The sequence below is a fragment of the Zootoca vivipara genome, chromosome 11 (assembly GCF_963506605.1).
Source record: "Zootoca vivipara chromosome 11, rZooViv1.1, whole genome shotgun sequence".
In the NCBI taxonomy this organism is placed as follows: domain Eukaryota; kingdom Metazoa; phylum Chordata; class Lepidosauria; order Squamata; family Lacertidae; genus Zootoca; species Zootoca vivipara.
The window spans coordinates 42,750,666-42,766,334 of record NC_083286.1 but is presented as its reverse complement, the minus strand read 5'-3'; the positions used below and the strand labels follow the sequence as shown (position 1 = coordinate 42,766,334).

Sequence of the window (15,669 nt, the reverse complement as noted above, 5' to 3'; positions counted from 1 at the left end):
AAGCCTGCTTGCTGTTTTGGTTGGTTCCTTAACCCCAAGGCACTTCATCTGAAGGCAAATCACACCTCTCTGCCCATCTCTCTGCTGAGAGGGTGCCACCTTCACAAACACCAATGTGTTTTTTCATTCTAGGCTGTGCAGGGACCCCCAGCTGTCAATGAACACTGAAACATTACTATGGCAAAACCAGAATGACAAACTGGTACAGAAGTGGATCGAATGTTGCTGGTCACTGAACAATTCAGAATATATGGGCTGTCATTGGGGGGGGGGGGATGTCACCAAACAGGAAACTAGAATTTTCATTAATGATATAGCACTTTACTTGGTCTTACTATAGCTCTCTGAGAACTGTCTCTGTTGTTCCCAATTTACAGCTAGGGTAACTGAGGCGGAAAGATAGCAGCTTGACTGCAGATTTAAAACTGTATGTGACAAGGCTTGCTAACAGGAATGATTCAAATAATTCAAATAAGCAGTAGGTAGGTGTTAATCTGAAATACAAATTGCACGAAATAATTTGCAGCCTCCCCCCCCCCACTGCCACTGCCTTCTACAAAGGCTTGATTTAGTATATATGCTACAATACAGAACAGAAACATTTTTAAAGAGTGATGTAAGTGGAGGAAAAATTAGACCCACAAAGGGCAGCTTCAGCTTGGAAGTGTCTTGAAATCTGAATTTGACACACACACTTCTTAATAGGGATCTTTGCAGTCTTGCAAAGAAGAGGGTATTATTTAGGACCAAGGTTTGGGAAGAAAGGTGGGGGTGGAGGGAGAGAGGGGGGGAGAGAAGAGGTTGTTCCCAAAACCTGCCTTCTCACTGTCAGCATTTGGTAAAGGCTGGCTGGTAGCTGGAGACACCCATTAATTATAAGCATGCAGATGTCCCTTTAAGGTTTGCTTCGCAGCCTGCCGACTTCAGCCTAAACACGAGCTGTTAAAGATCTGACTTTATTTGTACATGTCTCTGAGCTACGGGATCCAGCCACGTGGGGGTTTCAAAGGCTCAGAGCCCACTTGGAACAGGAGAGGGAGGGGGGCTGTGGAGAGGGGGGTGCAATTCATCTTGATGTGTAGGGGGAAAGAAACTTAAAGGGCTTGAACAACAAACAGGAAATGCCTGGCTGGGCTGCTGTTGCTGCTGCTGCTAATGCAGAAGGGACCAGAAACAAGAGCGGCAGCGGGAGCGCCAACAGGGCTGTGAAGTTAGCAGCCGAACAAGAGAACCCCTGTTGCTAACAAGGTTGCCTCGTTTCTTTCTTATTTTTCCCCTGCACGGGCTCCTTTTGCAATTGCAACCATGGGCTCCTGCTCCCTCAGTCCCAGAGGCAGCATTCCAGGTGCCGCTGTCCCCTGCTTGGTACTGACAGGTGAGAACATCTTTCTCTTCTTTCCGAAGGCTTCGCATCTGCCAAACTGGGAGAGGAAAGAAACTCTCCCTCTCCTTTTGGATCCCCCCAGAATTGAGCAATTCATCATTCCCACTTCTTTCAGTCTGTCTGCTTTTCGGCCAATTCCACACCCACCCCACCCCGGGTTTTAAGTCAACTTTACAACCAGCGATTCAGTGATTTTGGGTGACAGAAGCTCTAAACTAAACAGAAAGATGCAAAGAAAGAGGAAAGTGGGGAATTAGAAATCATAGAACTAGGCAAGCAAGGAAAGGGGTGACCGGGTTGAAATGTACTGTTGTGCAAGCTTGATTTTCACTTTTGCAAAGCATTTTGGGCAGTGAAGCAAAATGCGTTCCGTTAACTGCACAGGAGATAAGGGAGCTGACTTACTCTTACTTAGCATAACACTGCCAATGAAACATGTGGCGTTTCCATTTCAGGATTCCGTGTTCTCGAGGATTTCTTAGAGCACCACAGACTGAGGGGAGTTCAGATTTTCCTGACACAAACCATTTTCTGTTTTGGGGTGGTGGAATGGGAGGAAATGGAAATGGAAGTGGGGGTGGGAGAGGAAATGAACACAATTGCAATTGCTCAATGCTTTGTGGGTCTCGGAGGGATGGTTTTGCTGAAGTATGTGGGCGAAGCAGAAAATAAAATAAATAGTGGGGAGGGGAGCATCACATTGACAAAGGCTAAGAGCAGCCAGGAAATCTTATAGAAATCACCCCAAGGGGAAATGAAAATATAATTTTCTGTCGCTTGTGTCTTTTGTAATGTTTGGCTCTAGTTTGTAACTCACTTTCGACAGGCTAGTTTTATTGATTTTTAATGAGACAACTTTGGGATGAGTGGTTTAAATTTTCAACTTTTTGTCTTTGCTTTGGGGGTTGTTCTTTGGAAATGTGCGCTGCAGTTGCAGCAATGCCTGATTATAGTGATCCCAGCTTACCGAGCAATGGCAGCACAAGTCATATTATTATAACATCTAAAAATTATAGCATGGTACTATTCTCCTTCCTATACACAGTGGTGGTGATGTTTAAGGATGTTTTTCATACACATAATGAACTGCTTTGTTATACCGTTTCTGGATTTCTTTTTCAACAAGCTCTGCAACACCTTCCAGCCACTAGTAGTTGAATAATTTACTGTTGAATTTACTCTGAGCTCTCTGAGCTGAACATCTAAATACAAACGTAGGGCACTTGATTGAAAGGAGGTATTGGACTTGTACATATAGTCAGTGCATAGATTGTTGGTCATTAGATACCATCCAAGTTCCTGAAAGATAGCAGAGAGTAAACACAAGGTGGAATATTCCATTATTGCTTTAGGTGATTGGTTATTTTCATCTTCAGGATAGTATCCATTTATGTCATTGTTGAAGACAGGATGGAGGTTAGAATTTCTAAGAAGACAGGATGGAGGTTAGAATTTTTAAGAAGTGTGAACTTCAAAGAAGTGTGGGCTGCTGCACGTCATACCCTTCTCATCACTTGATTTGTCAGTTCTTGATGACTTGGAACAGGCACCCCCAAACTGTGGCCCTCCAGATGTTTTGGCCTACAACTCCCATGATGCCTAGCTAACAGGACCAATGGTCGGGGAAGATGGTAATTGTAGTCCAAAACATCTGGAGGGCCAAAGTTTGGGGATGCCTGACTTGGAAGCTGGATGTCTGAACTGTTTACCAGATAATTTAACATAATGTGAATACAGAAATTTACTGATGAACAAAAGTATGAATTGGCCTTCAGGTTAATTTTTTGCTTTTTTGTTTTCTCTTGCCCCCAACTGATACTTTGCCTGGCTTCAATTTTTTACATTCCTTACCTGTAGAACTGAAACTGATCTAGCTTGGACATACTGAGTAAGATATGGATATAAGGTAAAGGAAGTATAGAGCAAGATACCCTTGTTGATCATACTGATAGAGAAAAATCTGATAAAAGCCAGCTCTTATCAGACCATCAGCTCAACAGCAACATCACAGCCATTGCCAACATGTAACTGAACAAGAGTTGAAGCTAAAATTACAGATCTAAGAATGCTTCATAGCAAGCCGGTCAAATATGTCTAAGGGTTGAACTATAGGCCTGATAGGTCCACTGCCTTCCAATTTTCCTTCCCCTTTTTGAAAACCGAACAGAATATAAAAGTTAAGGATTTGCAGTATAATATTGCATACTTTCCATGGTAGTTTCTGAACTGATGCTAAGCAAAATATAAACATGAACTTTAAAGATTTTCAAATGTGACTGAACAGGAAAGGGTACACAGCTGATATAAATGAAACTTTTTTTCATAAGGCCAAATTCTGATCCCAAATACAGAAGCCCCATTGTGTCTTTTATTAGGCCAAAATTATAGTCCGGTATAAATCAGCTATTTGGCATTTTTGAGGATTTGATTTAAAGTTCTCCAATTCTTTCTTTTTAATGTAGGCTCATCAACTTGGTATCTTTCTCAGAATATTTATTTCCCTTTTCCCTGTGCATGTGAAGAACTGAGCTACAGGTGAAAAAAATCTGTGTTTCTCTGTATTGAAATGGCATATTGTTGTGAGGTTGCATGCCACCCCCAGAGCCGTCTTTTCCATAGGGCATAGTGGTGTGTCATGCCAGGGCGCCAAGATTTGTTTTAAGAAGTATGGGTGGCTGAACTGCAGAAAATGTTACAAATTTCTACCGTACTGTTTCTCAACAAACTCCTTTCCTATCTTATTTGCTACTTATCAAATATTTTCTATTCCTATACTGTATAACAAAAGAATAGTCTAATAATTTGTTGCTATTTCTCCCTCCAGCAATTGTTTCCAAGTTTGGGTATCAATTAAGAGAGTTAATATCATGATTCATCTCCATAATAATGGCAATAGTATTTCATATTAAACCTCATTACTATTATTGTTTTGAAAACACGACCCACTACTTCTGCCTTAAAAAGCTGTTGTTGTTTTTAAGTAACCTAAATGATGAAAATGGCTTTTGAAATGGCTGACTTTACAGCTGTAAAATAATGCCATCAATTTAAATATTTGTCAGACTAGGAGTTATAATAAAAAGTGGTGAACCAAGGTCCTGTCATATGCTGCAGTGGAATAGCTTCACTTTTTATTACCTGTTTTTAAAAAGAAAAGATGTTAAGGCACATCATTTTCTGTTCAAATGTTCTTAGAACTGAAAAAACAAGGACTTGTAATGAAACCAATTACTAATATATTTTGTGACTGTTGTTTTCAACTGAGTCCTCTTTTGCATAGCTGGTTTTCCTAATAAATAAACCAAAGTTACTGCAAAAGTATTTCCTAATCGTTTTCTGAACATTGCACAAGGGTCAACTGAACATCTTCAACTGAAGACTGCATAACCCACTTCTTATTAAAAAACACACACAATTTTCTGGGTTACAAAGTAGATCAGAAACTTAATTTATTATCTTGAACAGGAGAGCTAGTCCTGCAAAAAAGAAAAAAATACTTAATTGGTTAAAGTCTTTATCACAGATTGTTAAGAGTTAGAATTAGAACTTGCTAAGAGTTAGAATGAAGTCACTTGCAGACTACCTGTTTACTGGGCACTGATCCTGATTTGTTTGCACAAAGTTTGTGGGGAGGTTATATGATGTCACATCAACTACCTGTCTTCCCACACTTTCCGATTTTTTCCCCATCACATTCATTGCTGCAAATGTCTGTTTTTAATTTTTTTAAATGGTCCATTGTGCAAGAGCCCAAATCTATTTTAAATGCACAACCTGAATTTGTGGTTATGCATGGAATCCCACAAGCAAAAGGCAAGTCAGGAAGCACACTGGGATTCACAAAGAACTACAGTTCTTGCTTTCAGAGTAATTTATATAGGCAATTTGTAGCACAGGATGGTTAAGATTGGCTGTTTCTATTGCCTTTATATGACAAGCAAGGCACTATGAAGAAACAGTGACTCTGCCTCAGTGGTTCAGCAGGTTTCCCTTTTTAAATACCAGTCTTTTAGCATCCAGCGGCACTTGAGCCAGAGTATTACAAGCTCCATTTAAATGTTTTGCTGTTCAGGGGCTGTTAAAGCAAGAGATCAGGAGCTGGAAATGTACAATAGTTCCAAAAAATGAAATCGGGTTTAAGAACCAGCTATGCCAGGAGACGTGCCGAACAGCTGAAAAACACCTTATTGTAATCATCTTTATTTGGGAAGCGGGGGATCACAGCCCGCTTCTCCTGTTCATATTTGCACGCAAGCAATTCTAACTGAATAGGGCTTACTCCCAGGAATGTATGCATTGCAGAAGCGAAGTCTTTCTGGAAATTATTAGGCAAGAATAAACTCAACTGCAGGTAACGGGATCTACTACTACTCGCCTTGTGGGCGAGGAAAAGTTTGCAGTGTCACGCAGCTCGAGCGCATTTCCTAGAAGAGGCTATTTACTGTACTGTTAAACTATTAAAACCAGAAACTTGCGCGGTGGCGGGCAAACGACGCGCATGCGCTGTGTAGCACAAACTCAGCGAGCCGCTCCCAACTCTGCTGCGACCGCGATTCCCGGGCAGAGCCGGCCGGCAGCTCCGCGCATGCGCCTCGGTCACCTTGCCAGCCGGCGACTTTCCGCTGCCCGGCGACGCGGGAAGCACAGCGCAGGCGCTCCTAACGCGGCAGGAGCGCAGTGACGCCAACGCGCATGCTCGGAGGGAGGAGAGGAGGAAAAGCCGCCGACTCTTGGCCGGGCTCCTCCTATCAGGACCCGGCGGGCACGCAGGCGCGTGGGGGAAGCGGCCGGAGCGCGGCTGTTGGGCCGCGGATGCTGAAGGGATGGGTCGCTGAGGGGAATTTTCTCGCGCGCCGCATCGGGAGGCCTCGCCCTCGGCAGCCCAGTCATGAATAGCTGACCCTCATCCTTTGCACTCACTGAGAGGAACCAGGCCTCTGAGGCGGCGGCCTGGCGTGTTCCCCTCTTCCCGGGGCTTGAGCGGCGGGTGCGGCAGGGCCGCCCGCCTGCTCCCTGAGGCGCCGGCAGGATGAAGCTGGTGCGGAAGGACATCGAGAAGGACAACGCCGGGCAGGTGACGCTCATCCCCGAGGAGGCCGAGGACATGTGGCACGCCTACAACCTGCTGCAGGTCGGGGACAGCCTGCGGGCCTCCACCATCCGCAAGGTGCAGACGGAGTCGGCCACGGGCAGCGTGGGCAGCAACCGGGTGCGCACCACCCTGACGCTGTGCGTGGAGACCATCGACTTCGACTCCCAGGCGTGCCAGTTGCGCGTCAAAGGCACCAACATCCAGGAGAATGAGTACGTCAAGATGGGCGCCTACCACACCATCGAGCTGGAGCCCAACCGCCAGTTCACGCTGGCCAAGAAGCAGTGGGACAGCGTGGTTCTCGACAGGATCGAGCAGGCCTGCGACCCGGCGTGGAGCGCCGACGTGGCGGCTGTGGTGATGCAGGAAGGTCTGGCGCACGTCTGCCTGGTGACGCCCAGCATGACCCTGACTCGGGCCAAGGTGGAGGTGAACATCCCTCGGAAGCGGAAGGGCAGCTGCGCCCAGCACGACCGGGCGCTGGAGAGGTTCTACGAGCAGGTGGCGCAGGCCATCCAGCGCCACATCAACTTCGACGTGGTGAAGTGCGTGCTGGTAGCCAGCCCGGGCTTCGTGAGAGAGCAGTTCTGCGATTACATGTTCCAGCAGGCTGTGAAGACGGACAACAAGCTGTTGCTGGAGAACCGCTCCAAGTTTTTGCAGGTAAAGTTCAAGGCAGCGTGCTCTGTTTAAGTTCAAGGCAGGAGTGATCGTTATTCGATAGTGGAACGGATTATATTTATATAAATTGGCAGGTGTGCAAACGGGGTTTGCCAGAGCATGCAAAGTATCAGCACGTGTCTACATAAAACTTAGATGAATGCATCTAAGACAGCCGCAAAAAAAATGTTCACAATACATTAACGGCCATCGTATAATGTTCACTTGTATTAAGTAAAAGGTAAAGGAACTCCTGACTGTTAGGGTCCAGTCGCGGATGACCTTGGGGTTGTGGTGCTCATCTTGCTTTACTGGCCGAGGGAGCCGGCGTACAGCTTCCGGGTCATGTGGCCAGCATGACTAAGCTGCTTCTGGCATACCAGAGCAGCGCATGGAAACACCGTTTACCTTCCCACCAGAGCAGTGCCTATTTATCTACTTGCACTTTGACGTGCTTTCGAACTGCTAGGTTGGCAGGAGCTGGGACTGAGAAACGGGAGCTCACCCCATCGCTGGGATTTGAACCGCCGACCTTCTGATCAGCAAGCCCTAGGCTCTGGTTTAACCCACAGCGACACCTACGTCAAGTACAGTAATGGTATCATTTCAAATGCTTATTCAGCCAACTTGGGCATCCCAAGTTCAATGCTGTGGGTTGGATGTGGATGCAGGCCTTATCTGGGAGTAAGTATGGCACTGTGGGTTAAACCACTGAGCCTAGGGCTTGTCGATCAGAAGGTCGGCGGTTCGAATCCCTGTGACAGGGTGAGCTCCTGTTGCTCGGTCCCAGCTCCTGCCAACCTAGCAGTTCGAAAGCAGATCAAAGTGCAAGTACTGTAGATAAATTTCCATGTGCTGCTCTGGTTCGCCAGAAGCGGCTTTGTCATGCTGGCCACATGACCTGGAAGCTGTACGCTTGCTCCCTCAGCCAATAATGCGAGATGAGCGCCACAACCCCAGAGTCGGTCACAACTGGACCTAATGGTCAGGGGGTCCCTTTACCATTGATTTAATGGGGCTTACTTCTGAATAGAGGGACCCAGGTGGCACTGTGGGTTAAACCACAGAGTCTAGAGCTTGCTGATCAGAAGTTCGGCGGTTCGAATCCCTGCAATGGGGTGAGCTCCTGTTGCTCGGTCCCAGCTCCTGCCCACCTAGCAGTTCGAAAGCACATCAAAGTGCAAGTAGATAAATAGGGACCGCTCCGGCGGGAAGGTAAACGGCGTTTCCTTGCGCTGCTCTGGTTCGCCAGAAGCGGCTTTGTCATGCTGGCCACATGACCCGGAAGCTGTCTGTGGACAAACGCTGGCTCCCTCGGCCTGTAGAGCGAGATGAGCGCCGCAACCTCAGAGTCGGACACGACTGGACCTGATGGTCAGGGGCCCCTTTACCTTTACTTCTGAATAGACATGCATTGGATTGGGCAATTAGATTTAAAGTAGACCTGTTGAGATAAATGGGACTTAATGTCCTTTGAAGACTTTCTCCCCGTCCTCTTGGGATATGTATCTGTAAGATGGATGCTTTGAATCCCTTCCTCTGAAGGCTTCAGCCCTAAGCATGGTTACTTTTACGTAAGTTGACTGGCTTTTGTGGAACTTATTTATGGAAAAAAACATGATTAATTGGCTAATATACATCAGTTTCAGATGCCAGTCTAATACAATCTCATCTTGTTATTTTGGTTGCAGTCCTGTGTCCTTTACCTGGGGATAAACACAATTGACCTTACTGGGACTTACTTTCTCAGTTGGCATGTGTAAGATTGCACTGATAATCACTTACCCGGACCTTTCCCTTTTTTGATGCCAGTTCCCTTGGAACTTGTATTTAGTCTACATTGGTTGAAAGAGCCAGAACATCAGTTTGTGCCTGAAGCCCTATCATGAATGATGTAACGAGGCCCACTCTTCAACATTTATTTGATATCTAAATCTGTAATATTTATGCATGCTAATATAAGTTGCATTGCATTATTAGATTGCTCAGATTTATTAATTTCTGCTATGCAGTATTGTACTTGGTCAATTTAATATCTTTCAAACTACATGCATGGTCCTTTGGAAATTCATGTACTTGTAGGCATACATGACAGTGCTGAAACTTTTGGTATCAGAAGTAATAAGATTAATACAGCTTTAAAGCATGGCTGAATAAATACTGCTCAAGGAAAAGAAGAAATCTTGTGGGCTGTATGTAAATCCATCAGAAGTATTATTTAACTTTGCTTCTAACCGCATGTAGCTTTTGGAAAGGAGAGGTGAAAGCATGCTTCTAATGCCAATGAAACCTTCCCAAAATTTAAGATTCTTTAACTATATATGTGAAAGGAGAGTGGCAGTATTAAATACCAGTTTTTTATTCTATATTTTAAAAATGCCTGCATGAGCATGAAATGTTTGAGCTTATTGAAGCAAATTCTCATGCTAATGAAACTGTTTCCTATTGTGCTATTTGTACTTAATATGGAGGATGTGATTAAGAACTCTTCCTAGCAGGCCATAAAGTTTGTGAAGTAGTGTATGTTTACACAAAAGTTATCCTAAGTTCAATTAGACTTAAAACTAGTAAGCATGCTTAATATGGCAGTCCTTCTGATGGTTGTAAAAAGTGAAATGCTCTGCCACAGTGTTGGAGAACCTGCCACCATCCAGATATTGTTGAACTACTATACGCCCATCAAGTATTGCCAGTGGTCAGCTTGTGATGGGAGGTGTAGTCCGGCAACATCTGAAGGGCTCTATGTAGTATGTGCATCACTGAAACATGTTTTTTTTAAAAAAAAAAAAACACCTTATTTGTAGGAGGAAGTCACTAGTAGCACTGTTGTTTTTAACGTATCTAGCAAATCTAAGCATAGGGCATAGTTCCAATAACTGAACATAAAAACTTCTTTGAATGATGTAAATAGTTATCATGATGGTCAATCATCATGTCTCACCACAAGAGACAATTCTGTAACTTCAGGGACTTTTGCATTTGAGAACCTTTACCTGAAAACAACTCAAATTTAAGGAATTCAATTTTCAAGAGAAATAAAAGTCATTATCGAAGTTGTTTCTTTTCTTTCTTTCTTTTTGTTCTAGGTACACTCTTCCTCTGGACATAAATATGCATTAAAAGAAGCTCTGTGTGACCCAGCTGTGACTAGTCGACTTGCTGATACTAAAGCAGCTGGTGAAGTCAAAGCCTTAGATGATTTCTACAAGATGCTACAACATGAGCCTGACCGGGCTTTCTATGGTCTCAAGCATGTGGAAACAGCCAATGAAGCCATGGCTATTGATACCTTATTGATCAGTGATGAACTTTTTAGGCATCAGGATGTGGCTGCGCGCAGTCGTTATGTCCGGCTAGTTGATAGTGTGCGTGACAACATGGGCACTGTTCGCATCTTCTCCAGTCTTCATGTGTCTGGGGAACAGCTTGGACAACTAACAGGTGTGGCTGCCATTCTGCGTTTTCCTGTTGCTGAGGTCTCTGATCAGGAAGAAGATTCCAGTTCTGAAGAAGATTGATGATGGTGTACTCATTCACCCTTCTCATGTAATGACTGCTTCAGCAGGGGAGGGGGTGTCTTTGTCCCAAATATTATATGCTTCTGTACCATGCCTTACCAAAAGGAAAAAAAACAATGGGAACCCTATTTTTTTAAGTGACTGGTAAGGTGAGCATTTAGTGTGCTGCTCTAGAATATTGCATATTTATACATTTTCCTTGTGTGAGTGGTAATGATTATGATAGTTCTCTCTTAGCAAAACTGGACTGACGTATCTAATTGGAAAACATTGCTGGTGCTTTGTGGAACATGTGGAAAACTAATAAACTGAAACCATGAAAGAAGATAATGCTTTGCTTAAGTATTTTCTGTGTTTTGCACACACACACACACACACACACACACACACACACACACAAAAGTTTCTCCCCCCTCCCCCCTGTTATCATGGAACTTGTTTTAATGCTAGGATGTTATAACTGATTATTGTTGAAGTGTTTATTAAGTTGAGATGGTGTGACATATTGTAAGTGTAATTGTGTTTTAGTCGTTATTTGTGTGGCTGAAAGATTGTGGCTGATTTTGCACAATCCTTTCAACTTACTACTCAGATGGGCACAAGCTACAAGCACCCACATGTAGCTGATTTATTCCTTTCTTCACATGAGTGGCAAAACAAAGGTTAATGGCTTCCAAACAAACCAGTATACAAAGCCACAATTTAAAATTGTTTGGAAGCCATTAATTATAGGTTCAAATAACAGGAAGGTATGGGTAACTGGATTCCAGTTTTGTTTCCTAACTTACATGAACAGAGAAATGAAATGGGAGCAAAGGGGCTGGATATGGGTGCATGATGCTTGAGTATATATTGTTTATTAAGCTGTGATTTGATCATGCCAACACGGCCATTGATTTACTCTGTTGTTGAATTAAGAATTTTAGTTGCAACAAATAGCCATTTAAAAAAATTAAAAGCAAAAATAATATTTGATTTATTAAAAAAAGGATCTTAAGCAGAACTCCATGGACATTGTTAATGTGTAAGGTAGGTCATGTGTGGCCTACCCATATTTTATTAAATATTGTTATTGCTGGATTAATCATAACTGGCACATTTCTCATGGCCACTTAGATCATAAAAAGCAGTTTTCATAGAATAGTATAATCACTAAAAAGCTAAAACATGTTTTAATAAAATGTTGGCAACAAACTTATTTTGTAAGGATTTTACTAGTCTTGCTCATGTGTCCTATTAGTTTATTTTATTAGGAAGTAAGCACAGATTCAATAAGTGAACAGCTAAACAAAATCAGTGAAAGAATGAGCTGGGAGGTGGTTGGATTGGGGGAACCAAGTCTTTGTTCCCAGTGTGCAGTCTACTGATCTAAGCCCTCGTTTCTAGGCACCTTTCTCTAAAGATAAGTTCCATTGAAATCTGTGGGCTTACTTGCAAGTCTTTTTCTTTCTTTTTTTTGCAAGTCAACATATATAAGATTGGGCTGTTATTCAGGAATATTTTCTCCTTGTGGGCTTGGATTCTGCAATCCCAAAATTTATTATTATGTGTGTGTCTAATCTTCTGGATTTGGGATTATAGTCTCTTTACTTTCCTTCCCTTATTTATTGCACTTGACCACCTTGCCTTTAAGGAGCTCAAGACGGTGTCTCATAATTTCCCCCCGCTCCTCCCAACATTTATATTCCTTTTATAGCTGTGTGATACAGTGTCCACCATCTTCATGCCTTCCATCATCCTTGACTATTGACCATCCTTGTTGGACCTGATAGGAGTTTTGGTCCAAAACATTTGGAGGGCCACAGGTTGGTGAAGGCTGGTACATAGGTCAAAAGACTGGTGAATATTCAGCTAACTTAATTGCAGAAAAGCTTTCTTCACTGGCGTATACTGTTATTTGCACTTCTCACTGCTAATATGTTAAAGTGATAAATGTACTAAATCAAGGCTTTGTATTTTTTTTCCAAGCTGAGAAAACTGGAAGACTTTTTTTGTGGGGGGCAATAGAGCTCAAGAAAATGGAACTCAATTAACTGTATACCAAGGCCAGTATGACCTAGTGCCTTTTACCAGTTGCTTGACACCACAGGAGGGAAGAGTGCTCTTTTCTCTTTTGCTCAGTTTCTGCCTGCAGGTTTCCCACAGTTCAGTAACTGTGAAAATAGAGGAGGCTAGACTACATAGGCCACTGGGTTTATGCAACAGACTTTTACGTTGAGATGAATTAGAATTAAGGTGCCCTGAGTTTGAATTCCCATTATTTGCTGAATTTGAACAAAGCCCAGTGTTGGATCTGAACAACACTTAATTATGAAGTCTGAGTCATCTGCAGGATTCTTAGCTCTGTTTTCCTCCAGTAGACAGTTGTCTACTTTTTTACAAACAGCATTCTAATTCTTTTGTATAGTTTACTGGAAATTCTCCAGAATCTTAGTTTATTATTCTGCAAATGTTAAAGATTAAGGCAGAGAAGCTCAAACAAAAGTTCTTTTATGGTCTGTCGGGGGGGGGGGGGAGAGAACTGGCAGATTTGAATTCTGAGCTGGAAAACTGAAAGATTTACACTGTATAAGGTTTTATCTGAAATACTGGTGTTTAGTCACAAATGAAATTAATTGCTACATGAATTTCAGTTGCAGCATTTTGAGAGTGGGTTATAAGAGCTCTGAAAAATGCACATACAGTACTCTGTATGTGATGCACATTTTGCTGGAGAAAGCTGGGATTGGAGTAATATATGACAACCCAGAAATGCTTGGTGTTGCACTAAGCATGTTGCATGTTGAGCATACCATTCCCCACCCCCCACCCAGGGAACTGCAGTGTGCTCTGAAGTTGATTGTATCAGTGGTGCAGTTAAAGACTGGAGGAAGCCAAAGAAAGAATTAATGGTTTCAGTGTTTAGGAGATGCCTGGATGCCACGTGTAACAATGGAGGAGTAGATTTAGTGTACAAGAGAAGGCCAGAGCTCAGTACTACAATATCTACTCCACACGCACAAAGTCCCAGGTTCAATCCGTAGCATTTCCAGGTAAGGCTAGGAATGCCCTGTTTGCAACTGAGTAGTTGCATCAAGCTAGTGCAAACAACACTGTTAGATGGACCAATTCATTACTGTTGCTAAAAAATAAAAATCCTGCAAATGTCCCTGGGTGGACACACTGTTGCCCCGCTGACAATTGCAGACAGCCCTATCTTTTATCCCTGGGAACAATAGTTTTTCAGTATGAAGCAGGAAATTGCCTACCCAGGCATGGATATAGGTTCCTCCCCCTTTTTAATATCATTGTCTTTGCTTCTCCCTTCAGGTTGCTCAAGTCCATTGCCTCCTTTTGACAGTTCTTCCCCCTGTGGTGTCTCAACATCTCATGCTATTAAGTTCTTATGCAGCTGTTTTGGGAGTGCTAACCCAAAGGGATTTCTTCCAATATATATGTGTGTGTATTTCTGAACACCTTGAGAATACCCCAAATTTGCTGATGCTTCCCTCTTGTTTTGGCTACATAAACATTGGTGCTTGAGGAAAATTAGTTGGCAATAATATATAGGTAACAACAAGAGACTTCACTTTTTCAGTGGTTTTTTCTTTCTAATGACAATAGTTTTCTTTGCATACAGGTTTTTGAATAACGTCTACAGCCTTCTCGCAGGCTGCCACCTGAAAGTATTTTGTTAGAGAATAAATAACGCTGCAGTGTGATTCATTTTCCTTTATTTATTGGTCAAAAGAGCAGAGCCAGCAAAATGTCTCTTCCTCTCTCCTTTACTGATAATAACTTTTTAAACTACTTTTTTGCTGTTTTCTGGGGATCATAAGAGCACTAATGGAAACAACGAGATTTTTACAAGCAATAATTCGGTTCTTGTTATCGACTTCAACTACTGTAAAAGGCACTGAAAAGCTTGATCATGGCCTCATAAAATGCATTGTGAATCCTAGCACCACTTAATTATCAACAACTTTTTATGAGATGCACTCTTCTTCAGAGAACGTATAACCCACAAGAAACCCCTTCATTACAAGGCCCAGTAAAAGGAGAGGGAGGAGCAAAATAAACGTGACCATACTCTTTTTGCATCTTAATTTTATTTTGGCTTACATAGGACTGGACCCTTTGGCCCTTAGCCTTTACTTGGAGATTCTGTAGTCCTCTAGAAGTTTCGCACTACAAACCCAGTCAGCAAGGCTATCATTTGAAGATTGTAAGAGTTGCCGTCTGAAACATCTGGAGGGCACCAGGTTGAGGAAGGTAGCCACTGAAGAACAGAGTCTGTTGTTTAGATAAATCACCATGTTAGGCAGTGTGGTCATACTTTGTTCCACTTGAATCAGTCCTTGGAAACCTATGATGCTGAGCTTCTCCCACCAACCCCCCCCCCCCACCTTATGCTGTTTTCCCAAAGCTGGGTAAATGAAGTGCTGGGCTTTGGGAAAGGGATATAAGGGCTCTGACAGGGTCCTAGAGTCCTTCATCCTACTTTCCAAAGCCTAGTTAGTGCTTCCCCAGCTTTGAGAAGGAGGTAGAAAAGTTCTAGGACTCAGACATGAGTCTCACGCCTCCCCAAAACCGAGTGCTTCACTTAGCCACCTTTGGAAAGACAGCATGAAGTTTGGTGTGGACATCAAATTTTGGACTCGCTTCCCTCCTTCTGACGTGACAAGGCAGTGTGCAGCCCACAGGTTCCATGTCGAAATACTCTTGCGGTCCACTTGGTATGAAATGTTGGACTGCCCTGGTCTAGCCACTCGATAAAACTGGCCATAGGCTGTCACAAAGGCGGAGTAATCACATTTGCACATACACTGAACATACCATGTTTCATCTAGTTCCATATCCTGCTCTGAAAGTGGCCAGCTGTGACTACGATGACTATGGGAAGCTGCCAAGCAGGACATGAGCACAACAGCCCCCTCTCTACTTGTAATTCCCAGGAACTGGTGTTCAGGCATTGACCTCAACAGTGGAGTCACGGTGATTCATATTCTTTCCCCCTACATTTTTCTTTTCTTTTT

The 15,669-nt window shown here is 43.2% G+C and overlaps 2 protein-coding genes across 2 annotated transcripts in view; both read left to right on the top strand.

Moving 5' to 3' along the window:
* The first annotated feature begins 1,072 nt into the window (after positions 1–1,072).
* Positions 1,073–15,669, top strand: part of ITGA1 (integrin subunit alpha 1) — a 69,745-nt gene continuing 55,148 nt past the window's right edge. Inside the window, exon 1 of the mRNA XM_035100484.2 lies at positions 1,073–1,375. Coding sequence (XP_034956375.2) covers positions 1,306–1,375 — 70 coding nt within the window. The 5' untranslated portion in view covers positions 1,073–1,305. The remainder of the gene's footprint in view (positions 1,376–15,669) is intronic.
* Positions 1,382–15,668, top strand: PELO (pelota mRNA surveillance and ribosome rescue factor). Its single transcript, XM_035100485.2, has 2 exons — positions 1,382–7,139; positions 10,223–15,668. The coding sequence occupies exons 1-2, from the start codon at positions 6,414–6,416 to the stop codon at positions 10,652–10,654; spliced, it is 1,158 nt and encodes a 385-aa protein (XP_034956376.2). The 5' UTR covers positions 1,382–6,413; the 3' UTR covers positions 10,655–15,668.

Excerpts from the sequence above, each read along its gene's own strand:
- PELO (XM_035100485.2), top strand. The coding sequence starts at position 6,414 with ATGAAGCTGGTGCGGAAGGACATCGAGAAGGACAACGCCGGGCAGGTG. Across the intron at positions 7,140-10,222 it reads ACCGCTCCAAGTTTTTGCAG|GTACACTCTTCCTCTGGACA; the intron begins GTAAAGTTCAAG and ends TTTTTGTTCTAG.